Raw genomic sequence first — 22,803 nt, forward strand, 5'->3', positions numbered from 1 at the left:
TCCATTCAACATGAAGAACTCGATGTACAGTTGCTGGCCTGTTCTGCTAGTTAACTACAACTTACCTCCAGACCTGTGCATGAAGAAGGAGAACATCATGCTTTCTTTGCTGATTCCTGGTCCACATCAGCCTGTTAATAGCATAGACGTGTATTTAGAACCCCTAATCAATGATCTTAACACTCTGTAGAGCATTGGAGAGGTAACATACGACGCTTTTACTCGATCAGCTTTTACACTAAAGGCGATGCTGCTTTGGACAATCAGCGATTTTCCAGCTTATGGGAATCTAGCAGGCTGCAAAGTAAATGGAAAAATGGGGTGTCCGTTATGTGGAAAAAATACAGAGAGCATGTGGTTGAGGTTCAGCAAAAAGCATGTGTATATGGGTCATAGAAAGGGTCTGCCACCAACTCACAGTTTTAGAGGAAAGAAGAAATGGTTTGATGGAAAAGTAGAACAAGGGAGAAGGGGAAGAATACTTACTGGGCGTGATATTTCTCAAAATCTGAGAAATTTTCACAATGATTTTGGAAATTTCAAACGGTCTGCCAGTAAGAGAAAAATGATGCAGGGTTCAATTGATTTAGGGTCTGATATTGAGGGTATGTCGAGTGAATCAGATGAAGAGGAAGAAGTACTAGTAGATGAGGATGAGTTATCTAGATGGAAGAAGAGGTCAATATTCTTCAAGCTACCTTATTGGGAGGTAGATTATTATTTCATTTGCTTAATTTTTTTTTCCTCATCACTGTTATTTTCTTAACTTAAATATGATGTTTTATTTCTCATGTGTAGGAACTCCCGGTGAGGCACAACTTAGATGTAATGCATGTGGAGAGAAATGTTGCTGCAAGCTTAGTTTCAACGTTGTTGCACTGTGGGAAATCTAAGGATGGTCTTGCCGCTCGTAAGGATCTGGAGGAGCTTGGTATTAGGCCGGATTTGCACCCTAGAGTGCAAGGAAAAAGAACCTATCTCCCTCCAGCACCGTGGTCTTTGTCCAAGCAAGAAAAGAAGATATTTTGCAGGCGTCTATTTGACTTCAAAGGGCCAGATGGATATTGTTCTAACATATCAAGAGGTGTCTCGTTGGATGACTGTAAAGTCTCTGGTCTGAAATCACATGACTACCATGTTTTGATGCAACAACTTCTGCCGATTGCACTTAAAGGGTTGCTGCCAAAAGGACCGAGGCTTGCAATTTTTAGATTATGCTCTCTCTTCAATCTGTTGTGTCAGAGAGTGATTGACATGGAGAAGCTTCTGGTTGTGGAAGCTGAGATTGTTGAGACTCTGTGCTTGTTTGAAAGATACTTTCCTCCAAGTTTGTTTGATATCATGCTTCATTTGACTGTCCATCTAGGAAGAGAAGCTCGGCTTGGTGGACCAGTCCACTTTAGATGGATGTACCCGTTTGAAAGGTAGATAGATATGATTTTTTTTTTCATTCTGTTACAAACATATCCAAAACTGACATTTATTGATTTGATTCAGGTACATGAAAGTCCTCAAAGACTTTGTTAGAAATCCTGCAAGACCAGAGGGCTGCATAGCTGAGTGCTACCTTGCTGAGGAATGTATCCGGTTTTGCAGTGAGTTCCTGAAGAAAACAACAAATGTTCAAGAGAAACAGGATAGAAACACAGAGTATGAGAACAATTCTATCTTAGAGGGTCGTCCAATAACCACTGCTACTTCAGTAACTCTCACTGAAACGGAAAAGAGGATTGCTCATCTTGCTATCATCCAAAACATGGCTCTGGTCGAACCTTATGTAGAGTAAGTATAAATTTATCTTTCATTACATAGTTTTTATTTACAATCAACAACTTTTTCTAATTTATTTCTATTTTGATCTGCTACTAGTGAGCATCTACAATATTTACAAGACACAGATGGAAGGTGTCGGCGAGATGCATCAACGTTATGGAGTATGCATACTAAGAATTTTGCTTCCTGGCTAAAAGAGAAGGTACTGAATTACATTATACAATTCTCCTCTTATAGACTGCCTACTTGTTATTGACTTGTTATTTCTTTATCAGGTGCCTCTTGATTCTGCAGAACATGACGACACACTTAAGTGGATAGCTTATGGTCCACGTTGTTCTGCGAGATCATATACAGGATTCATTGTTAATGGGCAGAGGTTTCACACAGTGTCAGTTGATAGGAAAAGTCAGAATAGTGGGGTCTATTATGAGGCTACAGCAGTGTGTAGAGCTAGTGCAAAAGATACATCACAGGTGGTAGATTTAGTATCTTACTACGGCAGGGTGACAGGCATCATTTTGATCGACTACAATGTCTTCTATGTTCCTCTGTTCCGATGTCAATGGGCAGTTAAGGGTAATGGAGTAAAGATCGAAGATGGTTTTACAGTTGTGAACATGAATCAAAGTCAAGCCTCCTTTAAAAGTGACCCTTACATTCTAGCATCTCAAGCGAAGCAAGTGTTTTACTCCAGAGAAGATGAGTCATCAAACTGGTATATCGTCATGAAAGGTCCTTCTAGAAGATACAGTAAGGAAGATATTCAAGAGGGAAATGCAGATATTGGGCCATTACCGTCGAATGTTGACTTGGATGTTTACATTGATGATGCTGAGAATGTCAGAACTGATTGTGAAGGGATATATGTGTGACGAAGTTGCCTTATTGACATTGATGATATCATTGCTTGTTTTTGTTTTTGATTGTGGTACTTGCTTGGTCATTGTCTGCTTGTTTGGTTGTTTCTTGTTTTGAGGTTGTAGTGTGATTGTTTCAGTGTTCTGTTGAGTATGAAGTTAACTATGTATTTCTTATTATGTTTCAGGTGAATTAAGATGGGACGTGCAAAGCAGACTAAACGTGGAAGGAGACAATCAAAGAAGTCAAAAAAGGCAGATAATGACGAAGTTGAGTTCGTTTGTACTATCCAAACACATGAAGAAGAACATGAAGAGGAACGTGGGCAGCGACAGGAACAGGAAGAGGAACATGTGGAGGAACGAGAACCGGAAGAAAAACATGAGGAGGAGCAACAACAGGAAGAGGAGCGTCAACCAGAGCAACATAATGGCGACGAGCCTGAAGGTGAGATAGAACATACTCAGGAGGCTGAAGGTGGAACCTCCCGTAATAAAAAACGTGGTCCAACAATGATGAGAGACCTAGCCAAAGATCCAAATACCAGAGTTCATGTCGATTTCACTTTTATGGGAGAAGCTTATGGTCCTGGTTTAGTCAAGCTATCTTCATATTTGGGTCCGTTGGTAAGGGAGCACGTGCCTGTTACAGTTGAAAATTGGAAAAAAATTACTGAAGAAGTGAAGACAGTGCTTTGGAAATCAGTCCAGGTGACAGTTTCTAAACAATAACAACATGTATATTTCTGAACAGACATCAAGTTATTGATTATTGGTTGGCTAACTACGTGTGCAGGCAAGGTTTGAACTTGATGAGGACCACCAAAGGGTTGCAGTTCTTAAGCAGATGGGAGCCTTGTGGAGATCATCCAAGTCATGTCTTGTTACCCAAATCAATGAAGCTGAAAATAACCAACAAAGGATGAATCTCAGACCTAAGAATGTTCATCCAATTGAGTGGCGCAAATTTGTGAAGCTAAAAACAAGCCAAGAATTCAAGGTATACATTTTTAGATGAATAAGATCGTTATTACTAACTAGATTAATAGGATCGTTATTACGAAATGATAGGTTCTGAGTGATAGCTACAAAGAGAGGAGAAGCAAACAGGTTCCTCACACTTGTAGTAGAAAGGGAATGGTTAGACTAGCAGAAGAGATGGTAAGCATATTATCTCAGATTTTGGTTTCATTTTTTTATCTGTAGACAAGGCTGTTGACATATAATTTTGCAACAGAAAAATAGTTCTGAAGACAAATCTGAAGTGTCGAGACTTAAAGTCTGGGTGAGGTCACGTACAAGAAAAGATGGAACTCCCATCAACACAAATGCTGCTGAGAAGATTGTAAGTTTATAACATAATCTGTTTCTCCTATTAATCCTGGTCGGTAGATAGATATGCTTATAACTTTTTCTGTTAATTGTAATGTGGTATACAGCAAAAGGCAGCTGAGATTGTTAAGGGTGGTAGTCAGAGTGGAAAAAATCTGGATGAAGATACGCTCATCCAGGTCTTAGGACCTGATAATCCTGGTCGTATGAGAGCAATGTGGAGGAATATTAGTAAGACGAAATTAGCTTGCTTCAATGTCAACCAGAAGTCAATTTCTGAAATGCAACAGACACAAATTCATCTCATGCAAAAGGTTAATGAGCTACAGTCTGAACTTGCGAAAGTAAAAAACCAGGTTAGTTACATCTCCAAGAATACATAAAGATAAGTGCTTATCACATAATAATAAGCTTTGTGTTGGGTTTATGTTACAAAGAGATGACAATGAAGTGGGGGAAAACTCGGCTGCAAGAGTAAGCAATTTATATGAGATTAATGGCATTTTTTTTCTACTTTACACTACTCTTATACTTTAACAACTAACATTTAACAGAGTGTGAACAAGATACCACAAAAGAAGTGTCTTCTCATTGACTGGGCTGATGAAGATGGAAACGTTGCTGAGGGTCGTATCATTTCTTCTGACCCTGAAGACATAGTGAATGACAGTCGATTAGGTCCTAATGATGTTAAAGTCTTGGTTGATGAAGCTACTGAACCTGAAGCATTCCTCTGGAGACCTGCGACTAACATGTGCACAATTAAGGAAGCTGTTGGTCATATTATTGCATGGCCGAAGAAAAAATGCGTGGAACTAGGTCTGGGGCTTGAACATGAAGACATTGCACCACTGGTAAATGTTTTTCATTCTTGCAGTTACATAGTTAATAAGGTCATGATTTCGCCTATGATAACTTCTTTTTCTGAATGTGTTTGATAGGGCTCAAGAGCAAATTCTCTCAACAAATGCAAACTTCTGGATTTGTCTGATGATAGTGTAGTTGTTGGTGAAGGGAGTTGGCAGACAAAAGAACCAAAAGCATTGGTTAATGGACTTCCTCTAGGACCTAAAGCAATTAAAGTATTCTTGGATGTTGTACATGAGCATGAAACATATTTATGGAGGCCTACGATGGATCATTCCTACCTGGAGGACTGCTTACATTCTTTTATGTCATGGCCTGCTAGCAAAGTTGTCTTTGACAATCCACCAGAAGCAACAAGAGGACAATCTCCTACGGGTATGAAAGTTACATCGGTTGGTTATAAGTCGCCTACTGATACAAGTGGTAGAAAAGGTGCAAAATCAGGAGCAACAACATCAATTCATACTGAGGAGTCTCCTGCAACTGATCAGGTAAATTTTTAACTTATATGTTCAATCATCTGCTCAGATTAATATCTGTGTTTTGAATTGTGTGCATGTCTATTGTAAAGTGTCAGCTTAAGCATGGATCTCAGACAATGAAACAGAATCAGAAGTGCAAATTGATGGACATTGGTGAGAGGAAACAAGTTGTTGCTGAAGGTCGTATCCATTCAACAGACCCAACTCAACTGGTCCACTTTGTGCGCTTGGGTCCGAAAGCAGCTAGAGTGTGGGTAGATGCAGTGCTCGTAGATGATGCAGAAGTTTGGAGGAAATCAGATGAAATAGAGAGTTTGAAAGATGCACACGGTTCATCAATTGCATGGCCAATTGATAAATTGGTCATATTTTAAGCTGCTGTAAGTATTCTGTTTTGTGTGTTTAAACCTGCATATGTAATTGCATAACTGATCAGAGTTTTCATTGTTGCAGCAGCTGAGGGAATGAAGAACTTAGGTCCAGATTTAGCTAGTGTTTAAGCTAGGCTAATGAACTTGATGTATGATATTATTGCTTATGACTTTGGTTTGTGTTTTAGAACTGCATCAGTAACACTTATGTATAATGACTTATGTATGTCAAACTTATTTTATGAAAGGGTTAGTTTGTTATGAAGTTTCTGCTTTTTTTATTACAAATTTTCGAAAATGCAAATTCATAGCTCGTGGACAAATAACAATAGCTAAAAAAAACAGTTATGCTTGTAAAGCATAGCATTAAATATTTCATATAATGTAAACTATCATAATATATTTCTAAGGTATTAAAAACTTTAGTAAAACACTTATCCACAGCAATTACCAAAATAAGCTATTGCTATTGTAGACGTCGCTACCATGGCATGCAATACGTATCATAATCAATTTGTAACAAAAAATAATTGTGCCGTAGATTCATTAATAACATCAGCTAATTAATGCTATCGTAAAGGAACATTTCGTAGCATCAAAGAAAAACGCTATTGTAAGGGGGCTACATATGATGGCTGCCGTATACACAGCGGTTGTGAATTCGCTATCAAAACTCTAACATAGCATATAACCCGCACTAACAATGAGCATTTTTCTTGTAGTGGGAGGAGACCTCTCTATCCGTTGAAAGCTCCGGTTTCTTGTCGGTCACGGTACTGATATCCATGGACTCGATACTCGATAGACCCACTTGAGTTGAACATGACTAGGAGTCCTATTGGTGCGAACGAGATGTTTGCAGTGATTTCCTGTATTTGGTTCGAAATTCATCTATTAAAATATAGTTTTTAAAACCGTTTTATACTAATATAAAACTAGACGTACCTTGTGGAAAAGTTTATATCCAAGGACTTTGACAGTTGCTTCTGTTTAAAAGCATAAAACATAAAACCCTAAGCCTAAACCAATGTGGTTTAGGAAAACCAAAACCAAATCCTATTGCTAATTGATTTAAAACACCAAACCGACTCCTAATGGGTTTATAAAACCCAAAACTTCTTCCTAATGAGTTTACATAAATAATAAAACCAAATACACTTAAAATAGACCATAATGGTCGTGCATAATCATATTGGGCCAATCATAAACCAAGCTGGCTTGTCCTTCTACTTTTTCGGCCGATAAAGGCCTTTTTCGAACAACTATTTCTTGGGCTCGATCCATCTTGTTCCAGATCCGACCAAGCTGCTCCTTATGCTCATTTGGATGATAAAGGTCCTCATCATGTTCCATTTCCTGCTCTGGTTCTCAATCTTCCATTTCCAACTCAATTCTCGCATATGTCGGTTTGACCAGTCCATTTCTCGATCAGACTGAATCTCCCATTCCATTTCCTGTCTAACCAGCTTCATCCTATCCATTTCCTTGTCAATCAGGGTTGTTACAGGTCGTCCATGATTTTTTAAAGTCAGTCCATGCTTTATAAAGGCCACATCAAGGCCCATAGCCTTTTCTCGGTCCAGTACCTCATGGATCAAGCCTTTTAGCTTTCCACAAAGCTCATCAGGTCGTGTCATGATCCATTTCCTAGCTCCTTCTTTCCTTGACTTCATGTTCTTTAGTATGGAGCTGACCAGGGTCACACCATCCTCTCTCCCTTCAAAAGGATTTGTCCTCAAATCCGAGACTTGTAAGATGATAGAAACATGATCATCTCCTGGATCAAATACCCAGGACTGCAATCCTTTTCCATGCTTCAGTGAGCTCTTGGAACCTTGCTCAATCATCTCTAAGCCCCTCACGTGCCTTAGTATGTAGCAAACAAAACTTTCCTTTCCATTTAACTCATAACCAGCTGCTGCTGCAAAAGCTTCTCTCCATTTACTCCATAAGCACGCCTCAACCATGGCTGTCTCAGCATGTGTTCTATGCTCTCCCGGATAGAATGAGAGCATTAGATCTCTAAAAACAAGCAGAAACCTTGTTGATTGATCTGGTGGCCGAACTAGCTCCTTGTGGCTGCCTAGGAGAATATCTATGATTTCTCTCAATACACCTTGCCCAATGCTCATTATAACTTGGTTCTCATGCTGCATAGGGTCTGGTGGTCGTGTGTAATGATCCCCATATTCATTCTCAAGCTTTGGCATCTTTTTAACCACAGCAAGTTTCTGTTTTGTTGATCTCAGCTGGTTCTGATCAGTTATGGGACTGATCAAGGGCGTGTTACCTCCTGTTTCTCCTCTATTTTTACTGCAGATACTCAAGATCACACCATCCTCTCTCCCTTCAAAAAGATTTGACCTCAAATCTTGTTTTTCAGGAGTGAAGAAACCTTGCAGATCAAGCTTGTATGTAACTGTTTTCTGCACCAGATTGTTGTTACTTCTTATACTAACACTGAAGCTTCCTCCTGGTTCAAAAACAACTTTCTGCAAGCCCTTAACATCTCTCAAATACTCCACTAAGCTGGTCTGGAAGTCTAAAGTATACCAGGTCAGTAAGCCAGAAGATAAAGACTGAAAGCTTTCACCTTGATCAATCAAAGCATGCACCAGTTCAGGAGTTGTAGATGACTCTCCAAGCACTTTCTCTTATTGGTTTGTTTGATCAGGCACGTGTAAACACAGCTCTTGTGTTTCTCCTTCATGTTCAGCTGCAATCATGGGCAATGAATCCTCTGGTAGTGAATCTGGTTGTGCAATCTCTTCCAAGTAAAATTCGAAATCTAATTCTTCCTCCTCCCATTGGAAACCAGGCACATACTTAAAACTCATGATTATTTTAAGCTCATTCCAAGTGTAGATTAGTTCTTCATCATCCCAGCGGGCTTCTTCCTCTACGTTCCACCAAGCTTTAGCCTCACCTCTCAATAAATTAATAGCAAAGGAAAGGCTTTCCAATGAGGATACTTGATTCTGTGCAATGAAACTATCTAGGCTATCAGCCCACGCCATGAAAGCTTCTGGTCCATATCCAAGACCATATCCTCCAGCAAAAACATCAGGATACATTATAAAAAAAAATTCACAAATCTCCTAGTTCCTTACTGGTTGTAGCTTCACTTCTCGGCCACTCTTCTGCTCTTCCAAACGATGCGGTGGTAGATCAGCTACCAAAGAGTACAAAACCGTGTGAAGTTGATGACACCTGATTATAACTTCTTACCCTAACCTTCAAGATACCACTTGGTACGGCCCTGGATAGGCTGTAACTCCCTGGATCTCTTGTAGGTGGGTAAGTGCTTTGATAATCCTTGCAAACAGAGAATTAAAGACTCGCTCTGTATCAAGGCGTGTAGATTGATGTGGGACACAAGAGATATGGCTCGCCTCCTGATACTCCAAGGCTTCTGGTCTGGATATGACACACCAAATCAGAGAACCCTACCTGGATATTACACACCAGCAGAATTGAGAGAAAACTCAAAACAAAGAAGATGATAAAAAATTTCGATTGAAAGTTACATGGACGTGGTGCTGCTGTTTAAAAGCATAAAACATAAAACCCTAAGCCTAAACCAATGTGGTTTAGGAAAACCAAAACCAAATCCTATTGCTAATTGATTTAAAACACCAAACCGACTCCTAATGGGTTTATAAAGCCCAAAACTTCTTCCTAATGAGTTTACATAAATAATAAAACCAAATACACTTAAAATAGACCATAATGGTCGTGCATAATCATATTGGGCCAATCATAAACCAAGCTGGCTTGTCCTTCCACTTTTTGGGCCGATAAAAGCCTTTTTTCGAACAACTCTTTCTTGGGCTCGATCCATCTTGTTCCAGGTCCGACCAAGCTGCTCCTTATGCTCATTTGGATGATAAAGGTCCTCATCATGTTCCATTTCCGGCTCTGGTTCTCAATCTTCCATTTCCAACTCAATTCTCGCATATGTCGGTTTGACCAGTCCATTTCTCGATCAGACTGAATCTCCCATTCCATTTCCTGTCTAACCAGCTTCATCATATCCATTTCCTTGTCAATCAGGGTTGTCACAGGTCGTCCATGATTGTTTAAAGTCAGTCCATGCTTTATAAAGGCCACATCAAGGCCATAGCCTTTTCTCGGTCCAGTACCTCATGGATCAAGCCTTTTAGCTTTCCATAAGGCTCATCAGGTCGGGTCATGATCCATTTCCTACCTCCTTCTTTCCTTGACTTCATGTTCTTTAGTATGGAGCTGACCAGGGTCACACCAGAGAGGTATTGAAGCATCCTTTGGTAGTCTTACCAGCTTCCCTGTAAATCAAAACCAAGCTCATGTTTCTTAGCACTGATCTGTAATGTTCGAGGTTTTGTCTGGTCCTCCTGAAAGTATATTTCTTTTCTTAAAACCTTATTTGTACTATTGAATCTCCAGACTCCACTCCAACCTACACCAGCCACTTGAGAACCGAGATCAGCAACATCCGCACGGACCAAACCCGTGAGTGTACCAGGAGAAGTATCATGACTCCGGTTTTTCTTTGTTTTCTTGCACCAACCAGCACCTTGACAGTTGAACACACCAACTATACCAGTAAACCTATTCATGTTCTAGATCTTGAGCAAGCTAGTTCCATCTCTAGCTGGATTAGCAAAGATTCATATCTTTGAAATAATATTTACCATGAACTATTTAAAAATTATGAATACAAATCGGTTTTATTTTACAAATAATTACACTAATTTTAGGTTAAACTTCTAAATTACTTGAAAAGGTCATCATTACAAGCTTACATGTAAATGTAAGAGCAGAAACAAGGATAAGACAAAGACGATTTAATATATACAAATGATAAAAGGCTCTACAACTTATGGATTGTCAAAAGAGAAAACAAATCCAATCTCTCATATAATTCTTCAATTGTTATGGAAAATTACAGATAATCACAAGAAAAACTAATGAAGATGTCTCTATCAGCACACAGTAATACAAAATATCTACACACTGCCACATGCCACACTCTTTTTATCTCTTGATCCACATGCTCGCTCTCAGCCAGAAAATCAAACACACGATTCGTTATAACTTACAAGCCTAAGATGCTTACATCGTAGTGTAAGAACAACCAAAAAAAAAAAACTCAATGATAAAAAAAATAAAGAAACGAAGAAAGATTTGCATCTCTTTGATTCAGACTCTCTCATCTTGTATCGCCATTGGCATTCAACGATGCATCTTGCATCAGTTTGAGACTGATACTGTTAAACCGTTCTCTCGAGTACTGCCTCGAAGCTTTTCTCCAATCTGTTCCCGTCTTCATCATCGTCACAAACTCTTCATAACTTATTCTTCCATCCTGCAATAGAAAAAATATTTGATCATGTTTAGTCATTGACTTGTTTCCCAAGCTATCTTCACCAACGGTGAGGCTAAACAAACCTTATCAGTATCAACATCGCGTATAATGGCATCAACAACTTCTTCACTGGTACCAACTTCATCAGACAAAGCTTCCCTCAACTCCTCAATTTCGATATATCCGTTATTATCTTGATCAAAGAAGGCAAACGCTTTCTTGAGATGCTCGTCATTGCCCATTTTCCTGAGATGCACTGATATGGCAATGAACTCGTCACAGTCTAAGTATCCATCTTTATCGGTATCTCCCTGCAAAATAAAAGATAGCTCTATAAGCTCAAGTGCATTGCGTTATATAACTTCAAAGATTTGGTAATGATGAAATAAAAGCTTACAGCGTCCATCAAGATTTGTATATCATCTTGGGGAATGTTATGGCCAAGTTTCTGCAACCCTATTTTCAGCTCGTCGATGTTGATCTTCCCTCTTTGGCTTGTGTCCATTATTTGGAACCCTTCTCTTATACCAGAAGCTTCTTCATCTGATAGATGCTCAGCAATAACCTTTGGAGAAAAATCGTGAAAGAACAAATTAAACTATTGTTTAGCTAGGGGGGTCACAGGAGATGTTTTTTGTTTATAAAAAAATAAACCCTCTCTTTCTTAATAGTTAGCTTTTTAGAGATTTGTATTTTGTTTCAAATTAGATTATGTTTTCAGTTTTCTATGTAAAATTAATTAAGTTTTTATGTTATATGACTTTTAGTATTATGCAGATTGTTATATTACTGGTTGAATTGTGATTAATTAGATAATTAATGATGTTTTTGTTTAGAAAATGTAAAAAACTAAATACTTTCGTAATTCTTGTATATAGTCCTAAAAGCTTCGTCTAATAAAAACGGAGGGAGAGAGTATATGTTTACCCTGAGTGCTCGTTTCTTGAGCTTGTTCATGACAGTGAACTGCTTCAACCTTGCCCTTACTGTTTCACCTAGTGATACATTGGGAGCCGTGTTTGCATTCTGTAACCATGGATGATCTGCAAAACGAAGCAAGACACTGGTTACTACTCTGTATATGTCTAAGATTGGATATGACAACATAACATCATTAGAAACCATAAAACTATATACCTAGCACTTGCTGAGCTGTGAGACGACGCTTTTGGTCAGGATCAAGCATTTTCCTGATAAGGTCTTTGGCGTGTTCAGAAACCTTGGGCCATGGATCCCTTCTGAAGTCCAATTGAGATCGAATAATTGCTTGTGCAACTCCTTGTTCAGTTTCTGAAAATAATAATATAAACAAACAGAAGAAAAGATTCATTATTGTTATGATCACTTCAAATATATGTCCCCCATAAAGTCAGAAGATAGAACTGACCTGCCCAGAAAGGTGGAACACCACAGAGAAGTATGTAAAGAATTACACCAGCACTCCAGATGTCAACTTCGGGCCCATAGTTTCGTTTTAGCACCTCAGGAGCCATGTAGTACGGACTCCCAACGATTTCGTTGAACCTCTCGCCTGCAATAGAAGACAATAGTGTGGGTTTAAGATTGTTGGCCATACTACAGAGGAGTAGAGAACAGAAAGCGAAAACAGAACACAATACCTGGTTTGAAGAAAACCGAGAGTCCAAAATCAATAGCCTTAAGAGGTGCAGTCTCCTTCTTGTTTGCAAACAAGAAGTTCTCAGGTTTCAGATCCCTGTGCATTACCCCATGCTTATGACACACCTGCAGAGATCACATGGAAACTCATTAATCTGACATCCAAAAAAACCAAACATTCCCAAGAGTTTAACATTTGCTTAAATCCAAAACACACAAAATGTCAAGAAAGTTTTCTTTTTTCAGTCTCTATACATTAAACTTAGAATACCCTTCAAGCAATGCAACAATCCAATAATGTCCAAGAACCCAAAACTGAGACATAGAACACTTAAAAGACCAATCATACACAATCATGTCCGCTTCTAGATTAAAAATGACTCAAAATCCTATAACATTGATGCAAAGATCAAAACCTCTGACGAACCTGAACAACTTCAATAATGGTCTTAGTAACAGCAGCAGCAGCTCTCTCAGTATAATGTCCTCTAGCCACAATCCTATCAAACAACTCACCACCTTCACAAAGCTCCATAACCAAATGCACAGCATACTCATCCTCATAAGTCTCCTTCAACGTAACCAAATTAGGGTGCTCAGGCATATGCCTCATGATCTCAGCTTCTCTCCTCACATCCTCTATATCCACAGCCGTCCTCAGCTTCTTCTTCAAGATCGACTTACACGCCAAAACCTCCCCTGTCTCCTTGTCCGTACAAAGGTACGTGACGCCGAACTCTCCGCGCCCTAGCTCGCGACCTAGCGTGTACTTCTGCTCGATCTCTCGACCTGTTGGATCGGATAGGACAATGAGTTTGAGACCTCCTCCTCCTCCTCCGTTGTGGTGGAGACCGTAGTCGATCGAGAAAGGGTTTTGCTTCTTCTTTCCTTTCTTTGGTTTGTTGCTGTCGTCGTTCTGAGGGAACGATCCCGCCGTTCCGCAACAGTTTCCCATGATTGGTTCACTCACAAGTCACAACGCGAGATTTGAATAAGGATCAACGAAACTTAGGTGGAGATCGATGCAACGATATTTATGTGAAAACGAAGAATAAGACGACGACACAACGCGTGAGGTCGATGATGATGAAGAAGAAGAAGATGGATCGAATCAACAATAAGATATTTTGATCAAATTGTTTGATGTTTTGTAATGGAAAGAAACACAGAGAAGGAAAGTCAACACGAATCTTCCCTCCCTCATCTCTCTTTTTCATCAGCCTCGATGATTGTTTGTTTTTTCGATTTTTTTTTCATTTTTCTGTTTTTTATTTTATTAATTTCATAACTTTAATGTGAGAGAAATGATTATAAAGCCCTCTCTTTTACGAAGGAATTACAGCACAACCTTGTAAAGAGTAGTATCAGACCCACCAGATCCGCAAGGGTGTTTAAGTGATTTTCAGTGATGTCAATAGAATATAAAATAAGCGAGTCTGTGTCACGTTCTAGCTTTGAATTCTGAAAACACCATCAAGGGTAAAACTGTAAATAACATAGGAGCCACTTTTATAAGGTCAAACTCGGCGAATTTGACTCATTTATCCCTTTCGTCGGACCCTACTAACAATATTTTATTTATTGCGGCCCACCATCCAGTTTTTAATATATTATCGAATTTGTTTTCTTATGGTTTTTAAATTGTGAAACATGATTCTTCTTGTGTTACACAAATTCACGAACAAATTTGTTTCCATGTATTGATAGTTAATTATTAACACATTGATATATATTTTTTAACACTCCATACATCATTATAAAAAATCTATATTAGCCCTGTTTTTTTATTAGACACGGCATCAATAACGTGCGATCAAAAATATCAAAGGCCACGTCAGCATTTCATTAAAAACAGCTTGTTTGAAGATGTTGCGACTCAATTATACACGGAACAATTGCCGCCGCTGGCAGTAACGAAGTCGCTGTTTTTTACGGCGACCATTAAAATGGATGAAAGAGCTTTAGTGTCAGTTACGTCAGCAACTGTCATGTCGTTATTTCTATCCATCGTTTGTTATTTTTTAGACGCTCATCTTTGCCGCGGCGTCGAAGAAACGAACATGGCTATTACAAATGATAATAACCGGTAATTGTGTACCAAAAGTTGGGTCAATGTCAAAAATGATGACCATGAAAACAATCAACTTGAATAACCGTTATAGTATTAGGATTACTCCAGATAAAACTCATGGGATATAATGTCTCTTTCATTTAACATAAGCAATTGCAAAATAGACGAAAAGTTCAAAAAGCATAAACGACTTCACCGGTTGATGCATAGTAATATTTGTTGGTTGCAGAGCCCATGCTCTTGTGAACATGGAAAACATCCGAGTTTACTTACACTGTGAACTCTGTTAAATAATGGTCTTGTGCAACTCAATGTAGTTGTTGAAAGGACATTCAACTTGAAGGAGAAGTTTCTGATGCCTTGGACTTTGGGTGCAATACACCTAACATAGAATAATGCATTATCTTCTTGATTGTCACGATCCACAACAAGCAGTTCTCCATCTTCACTACTTCGGTCTTTGAAAAAAAAACCTTTGACGATAACCAAAACAAATATGCATTGTTTGTCCACAATCAAACATCTTCAAATCCCCAAAGTGGACATATCTGGCGTAGGCATACAGATAATGCGGTAAGGCCTAGTGAAACCACAACTGGTGATAGGGCAACTCGGAATGTGTTTCTATTTCAGTGGATGTGAAAGTTTTGGGGCAACCTAGCTCTGTGTTTTGATATAGAATCTGAAACACCCCTTTATAATACCAAAGTCAAAAGATATTGGGATATAATAACTATTAGTGAAAATCCAATTGCTAAGCAAAAACACACCTAGTTTGAGACTACAATCATTAATCAATGGCTTAAATCTATTTATCATGAGGCACAATGCCATTGTTCTACAGAGTTGGGTAATAGCAAAAGATATACTTGCATGTCGCTCTCAGTCTATAGAGATTTTTGAAGGAGTTAGCGGCCATGTTCACCCCTAACTATTGGATATCTTCAGACATAGAAAGAATAGGGAAGAATTCCATTGTCGATGCTGTATTTGAAGTTTGAAACAGTTGGATACTTAGAGAGAGGGTTTGGATTCTGAGAAAGAGATAGATGGAGTGTTGGTGAAGATTTACTCTTAAGAGGGATATTAAGGAGTAACCAATTAAAAGATGTGTCATTTCGAACACCCTCTTGTTAATACTTTGCATGTTCATTAGCTCTACTCTAGCTCTGCGTAATCATTTCATTTTGACAGCTAATGCTATGATTTTCACCTTGAGTTGACAAAAGGAGAAGTAGAAGATATGTTTTGACGTAATAATTATCTAAAACATTAAATCTATATATATACTTAACCCATATATACATATTGCATTAACATATTGGTAACACTAATTTTATTTTGAACTATATTTTTCAGCTACATTAAGATAAAGATTCAACTAAATGTAAGTTCAAACGATTTAAAGCACAACTGTTAGCAAACCAAAATACTAGACTATGAAGAACAACGAAAGATAAATTCAAACTGTGCATACAAAGTCAAACTTTCAGTGTCATGCAGTGCAACTTGATGAAAGTATACAATTTTCATTAATATCCGAAAAACTATTAGTAAACCCTTATATCTATATCTATTTATTGGACCTTACAAAAAAAAACATATATCATCATCAATATCTACCTCTTAAAAAAAAATTCCTTCGTCTTCCCATAATTTTTTTTCTTTGACAAATTTTTCTTTTGATGATGGATTCAAAATTTCATTCGTTACCAGATGAACTGCAAGAGAAGGTGCTCAACACATGGCCAGAAACTCTATCACATATCTTGCCTGTCAAATTGATATGCGAGCAACTGTAAGAGGTTTGAAAATGACCTACGGTCTACGCGGCTTTTGACCTGTTCAACATCCATTTGGACTTGTTAATCAGACACCTGCAGTGTCTTATGCGACGTGTTATTGTCACGGAAATCCGGATGCAATCTACCTCAAAGGGGCTCAATTCTTATTTCTCTAGGACTTTCCTGAAGAAGGAATTGCTTTCATTAAAGATGCAGCTGGCAAAGGATGCAAGATCGCAGTCTATATCTATGCTTCACTTTACATATTAGGATGACCAAGACGCTTTCTCTATGTTCACCCAAGATTCAATAAGAAAGATTAGTCAGAAACTCCTACTAGTTAGTTAGGGTCAAAGTTGGCCTCATCGTCCGGGGTTGATTGCCAAGAGGAATGAGTCTGAGAGAGAACTGATCCCCTTATACTGTGACTGCAATTGTACTCCGGCTGACGACTTTTGATATTGGTACTGTGGAGAGAGTAAGCGTCCAGAGATGTGCGACATTTGCTTCTAGACAAGGGAGATAGGTATATTTCTCTGGTACATGGGTGTTATAAGGAATCCGGACTCTAGATTATGGTAATTCACTGAGATATGTATGTTTCTTTTTGTTTCTTATTCATCATGTTTATGTAATCTCAGACTCTTATTAACACGGTCGTTTTGTAGTATTTCCAAAACAATACATCCGATTTTTTTCCGCCTAGACCGCCTAAATAACGACCGCCTAGCCGCCCAGGCGGCCGCCTAATCTATATTTTTTTTCTATTAAATAATATTTTTATTTATTTATTTGATCTAAAATTTTATAAATATCATTTATATTCATAATTTTGATGAAAATTACACTATATTAATTTTATATATTCTATTTGTGTGTTTTATACAATCTTAAATATGAAAATGTATTAATGTTACACACAATTAAAGATTAACATGTTTTCTAACATAGTAAACCATCTAAAAATTCCGCCCCGTATAATTTCCAATTAATCCCCGATTTTTTCTTTAAGCGCTAGGCCCAATCCGACCGCCCGACTAACACCTAGCGCGTTCCCGAACAGGGATTAAAATGCGTGTTATAACAACTGTATCGAAAAGTTTAACGATGTCAAAAAAAAAATCGAAATGTTTAACACTTTCATTACAACTCTTCGAAATCATTTCTTCCAGTTTATATCCAATTATCTCAGAATTCTCTCTTCTTTTATTCGATCTCCAAACTTGAGTCTTTTGCTGGAACTAGTTTTGTATAAGCCGTTTGTGCAGAGTAAGAAAATGAGTACGTGTGAATAAAATTTTTACAAGCCTAATGGACCCGGTAAAATCTAATCTAATGTGAAGAGAAATAAAGATTTTTTTGGATCATATTTTGCAAGCCAAATGGACTGAGTACAATGTTAAACTTATATGGAGAATGACCACCACATTTTGTAAGCCATATGAGCCGGGTAAAATGTTGAAGTTGTATTTAGAGAATGAAAAAGTCTTTTACTAAGTTGATCACTAAACTAAATCAATTTGATGACAAATGGCTTAAGTTAAGTAAAGTTTTTAACTAAGATAAATTAAACTAGATCTCGATCCGCGCAACCGTGCGGGTTTTTGTTTTCATTTATTTTTATATAAATATTTTGTTTTCAATTCTAAATTGGTATATATCATAATATATATGTGCCGATCAATTTTTAAAACATAATAAGTTTACAGTATATTTTTTCATTGAATAGATTGTTTCAAACTTTCACATGTATTTGTATCTTCTTCTATATATATATTTTCGGATTATTATTTCATTATTAAAATCATAACTATATATATAAAGATTAGTAAAATATTTTTTTATTGTCATATTCAATGATATTGTAATATTTCACAAATTTAGAAAGTTTTTAAAAAATTAAACTTCTCGCTTCATAGATTTATATTATCGAGTAAATAATTAAACATTTAGTTTTTGTTTAACTTTTAAAATAAACTATATAGTTTAAAATTTGTTTTCATTGGTTTAAGGTAGTAAAGATTAATCATTGTTAGATAATATGATTTTTGTTATTTAAAAAAAAAATTTATAATTTTAAAAGTTAACATCGACAAATATTTAAATATTTAACATATGGAGGTATAGTATTACAACATTAAATTATATTTATTTAATTTATACTATCTATAAATCCAGTAGATCATCTATTGTTTAAATCCAATTATTGATAGCCCAATAAAAATTTCTAGTAGGCCCAAAATTTAAATGATAAGATTAGAGATTAAATGTAACATGACTTTCTAGGAATATGTCCATTAGGTCCATTTTTTAAAAAATCACACAGGAATCAAGGTTGTGACTTCTGTTTTAATATTTTAAATGATAATATTAAAGATTAAATGTAAAACTTTCTAGGAATAGGTCCATTAGGTCCATTATTAAAAAAAAAATCACATATGAATCAAGGTTGTGACTTCTGTTTTAATATATAAGATTGATGACAAATGGCAAAACTAAGTACAATTTGTGAATAACCAAAGTAAACTTAGTGAGATATGGCAAAACTTAGTAAACTTAGTGATAAATGTCTAAGTTAATTTATGACTAAGCTTTCTAAATATCTCTTATAAATAGACACATATCCTCTCTATTAAGAATATACTTAGATACATTCACAACATAAAGATGTATGAATATAAACTTCTATAAGCTTTCATACAATTTATACTCTCGTTCTTCCAACAAAATCTCTTTAACTTTTTTTATAGAGTCTCAAGAGTATAACGTTGATGTTTAGTTCATAGATTCTGTTTTGGTGATGCAAAACAGTCTTACGTGGTTTTGTCCTGGCACTCAAAAATTGTACAGAATCGTCTCACCTACAGGTGATTTATTGAGTTAAGGAAAGATATCAAATCTCGACTCCACATATTCGTCTTTTTCCTTAAAGGTTTTACAATGTTTTATCGTCTTATATCATCTTTCCATACATTTTGCTTTGTAATTTTCAATCTGGATTCCCGCATCCAAACATCTTCAACCTTTAATTGTTAGAGACTCAAATGGAAGAATTCAGATTTAATTCTCTGCCAGAAGAATTACAATATTTGGTGGCCGAGGACGTGGCTAAAAACTCCTTTGTTGATATCTTTAGATTGAGAATTACATCGAAATATATGAAGGAAATAATATTACGTTCAAGAGTTTACGTGTTGTTTAATGTGTTTAACTGGACTTGGCAAATTCCTAGGCATGTGGGGATAGAAGAAGAATGTTATGCACATATGAACTCGATGCTATACCTTAAGGGTACCCAGTTCTTCTTTTTGTATGGATTTGAGGAGGAAGGTCTTGCATTGATGAAGACTGCAGCGGACAAAAGCTTCGAGATTGCTTTGTACACATACGCCATGATTCATAAAGCATTTTGGGACAATGAGAAGTATTTCTTTTGTTTCAATAGAAAGAATATCCGGAGGATAAGCATGAAGGTTAAAGATAAGGGCTGGGGTTTGGGTTGGCCTCCTAACGCGACTGCCTTACTGAGAAAGAGGGATGAGTTTACGACATTGGTGTTGCCCTTTTACTATGCTTGCAAATGTACTAGTTATGATCTATGGAGTAGATGGCACGATGATTATAGTAAGGGTCCAGATATGTGCCACCGCTGCTTTTGGACAACAGAATAGGGAATATTTTTCCATTACTTTGGTGTTATAACACATCCAGACACCAAGCTCTGGTGATCCATTAAGAAAAATGAATGAAGCTTATTCCTTTTCAGTTTGTAACCAATCAATTTGTAAAGTATTATGCATTAATTTTTAGTCGTGCATGAATTAAAGCATAATAAATGTATTTTAAGTTCACAAATGCAATGATAAAACAAAAAATGTGAATTCACAAAATTGATACACCAGTAGTAACACTAGAACACTATGGCAAATATGCATTCACACAGATTAACTGACACGCTACAGAAAAACACCACTATATTATTATTTTTATCTAATTCGAGCAAACATACGTTTACACTGGTTTACTTCATTTTTTCTTCATAAAAGAATATCCCAAGTATATTAAATCTTTATTTTATAATTAATTATCAATAACACCTTTCAGTTTTTCTAGTTTATTAATTTTACCCAACTATTTTGTTTTTACAATAAGTTAACACATGTTTTAATTAATATAAATTAAATATTAACATATAATAAAATTATCACACATAGCATAAATAAATAAACAAGAACACTAGGTTTTATAAAGAAGCATGAGAAGTATATTTTCTCACAAGTGATCAATCAAACTGTTTCTAAATGCGAAATGAGATTCTTTGATCTTTAATTCTTCTAAATTGAGCCAAAATTCTTGGAAGAGAATATTAGCATGGTCTTCGATATCTACTTATGAAGTTGATGATATACTTGTATTTACTGATGGCACAGTGAGCTCGCTGCAGGGGGTGATGGAGGTTATGGGAAGATTTGCTGGTATGTCTGGTCTGCACATCAATGTTGTTAAGTCTTCTATTTTTGCGTCAGGGAGAGGCACGCATGACTTATGCGAGGAGGCTACCAAGCTGGGGATTAGAGTAGGGAGTCTGCCCATCAGATATCTTGGGTTGCCTCTGACTACTAAAGGACTTACGAAGAAGGATTATGAGCCCCTCATCGATAAGATCAGAAACCGCATGCTCTCATGGACGAACAAAAGTCTGTCGTTTGCTGGGCGTTTGCAGCTGATAAAATCAGTAATTTTTGGTATTATAAACTTCTGGAGTCAAGCTTTTATTCTTCCGATGGGGTGTCTTGATGAAATTGAGAGTCTCTGTAGTGCTTTCTTGTGGTCTGGCTCTCCATACCAGACACATAAGGCAAAGGTGAAGTGGGAAGATCTCTGTTTCCCGAAGTCAGAAGGTGGTCTTGGGTTTAGGCGTTTAAGAGACTCTACGACAGTTTTTGCGCATAATCTAATATGGAGGCTTTTTACCATGCCACAATCTCTGTGGGTTTCTTGGATCCAACATTATCTTATGAAGGAAGAGTCTTTCTGGGATGTCAGAGATGAGGCGGCGGGGTCCTGGATATGAAGAAAATTACTAAAGATGCGGCCTTTGGCTTATCAGTTTTTTCGATTTGAGATTGGTAATGGCAGGAAGCCTTTCTTTTGGTTTGATGATTGGTTGCATGTTGGGAAGCTTATTGATATCACTGGAGCGGTCGGTACTCACTATCTGGGTGTTAAACGAAAGGCGCGAGTTTGCGAAGCTGTTTCGGGACTGCAGTGGAGTGTACGGGGGCAGAGGAGTAGGTACTTTCACGAGCTGCATGACAAGATTCAGAACGAACCAGTTCCAAGTCCTAATGGTGGGGAAGATTTGATTCTATGGAGACACACGGGAGACGAATATCGTGATCATTTCTTAGCTAATGAAACTTTGAACCAAATACGGGATAAGCATGAGGAAGTTGGATGGAGCAGCAGTGTTTGGATCGCTCAGGGGGTTCCTAGGTTTGCGTTCATAACGTGCCTGGCGGTTAAGAACAGGCTTGCTACTGGTGATAGAATGCGGACATGGGGCATTCAGCAGGACTGTGTTCTTTGTGGGGAGAAAGATAAGACACGAGATCACTTATTCTTTGCTTGTCCCTACTCCTACACAGTGTGGGATAGGCTAGCAAGCAAGTTAATTGGCTCGTCCATTAACCCAGATTGGAATGATAATCTTCCGTTGCTTAAAAATGGGAGTTTCACTTGAGTGGATCGAGTACTTATTTGCCTGCTGTTCCAAACGCTAATCTATCACATATGGAGAGAGAGAGCAATGCAAGAAGACATCATAAAGGATCTCAGCCGGTGGAACATATGATTACGCTTACGGACAAATCAATCAGAAACAGGATCTCTTGCTTAAATACAAAAGCGACCATAAGCTGGGTAGCCTTATGTGTAGATGGTTTGAGATGAAGGGAGATTAGAGGCTTTTAGAATTGTTTGTTTCTCGTTCTTCTTTCTGCTAAATAGGGCCAAGCAAGTTTATAGCAATTCCTTAACTTTCATTTATTTGTAAATGCCTTGAGTGATCAATAAATTTGAAATTTCACCCAAAAAAAAATTATGCAAATAATCATTATGTCATGTATCACATCTTTTTCCAAAAACGAATTGGCCCTTTCACATTGCAAAGCGTGATTGGAGAATTCCAAAAGCATGTTTCACATCTTTCTGACATGTTTCTTGTTGTATATTAAAATATTTCTTTTTGAACCATCTGGCTTATGAATAGTTTTCACTATAGTAGACTATTTTGGATA

The 22,803-nt window shown here is 37.3% G+C and overlaps 3 protein-coding genes across 3 annotated transcripts; 2 read left to right on the top strand and 1 right to left on the bottom strand.

The window, feature by feature from the left end:
- The first annotated feature begins 247 nt into the window (after window positions 1-247).
- On the top strand, window positions 248-5,133 carry LOC106407920. The gene is made up of 8 exons (XM_022704351.2): window positions 248-709; window positions 799-1,424; window positions 1,498-1,782; window positions 1,870-1,975; window positions 2,049-3,344; window positions 3,430-3,633; window positions 3,705-3,978; window positions 4,073-5,133. Exons 1-5 carry the CDS (start codon window positions 248-250, stop codon window positions 2,646-2,648), a joined length of 2,079 nt encoding a protein of 692 aa, XP_022560072.2. The 3' UTR covers window positions 2,649-3,344; window positions 3,430-3,633; window positions 3,705-3,978; window positions 4,073-5,133.
- Window positions 5,134-10,560: 5,427 nt separating this feature from the next.
- Window positions 10,561-13,922, bottom strand: LOC106410758 (calcium-dependent protein kinase 32). The gene is made up of 8 exons (XM_013851353.3): window positions 13,077-13,922; window positions 12,652-12,775; window positions 12,420-12,563; window positions 12,170-12,322; window positions 11,960-12,075; window positions 11,430-11,597; window positions 11,116-11,343; window positions 10,561-11,032 (listed from the first exon to the last, which is right to left on the bottom strand). The coding sequence occupies exons 1-8, from the start codon at window positions 13,602-13,604 to the stop codon at window positions 10,877-10,879; spliced, it is 1,617 nt and encodes a 538-aa protein (XP_013706807.1). The 5' UTR covers window positions 13,605-13,922; the 3' UTR covers window positions 10,561-10,876.
- Window positions 13,923-21,593: 7,671 nt separating this feature from the next.
- LOC106407922 lies at window positions 21,594-22,247 on the top strand. The gene has a single exon (XM_048759791.1). It carries the CDS (start codon window positions 21,594-21,596, stop codon window positions 22,245-22,247), a length of 654 nt encoding a protein of 217 aa, XP_048615748.1.
- Window positions 22,248-22,803: the final 556 nt, after the last annotated feature.

The sequence above is a fragment of the Brassica napus genome, chromosome C6, assembly GCF_020379485.1.
Source record: "Brassica napus cultivar Da-Ae chromosome C6, Da-Ae, whole genome shotgun sequence".
Taxonomy (NCBI): Eukaryota; Viridiplantae; Streptophyta; class Magnoliopsida; order Brassicales; family Brassicaceae; genus Brassica; species Brassica napus.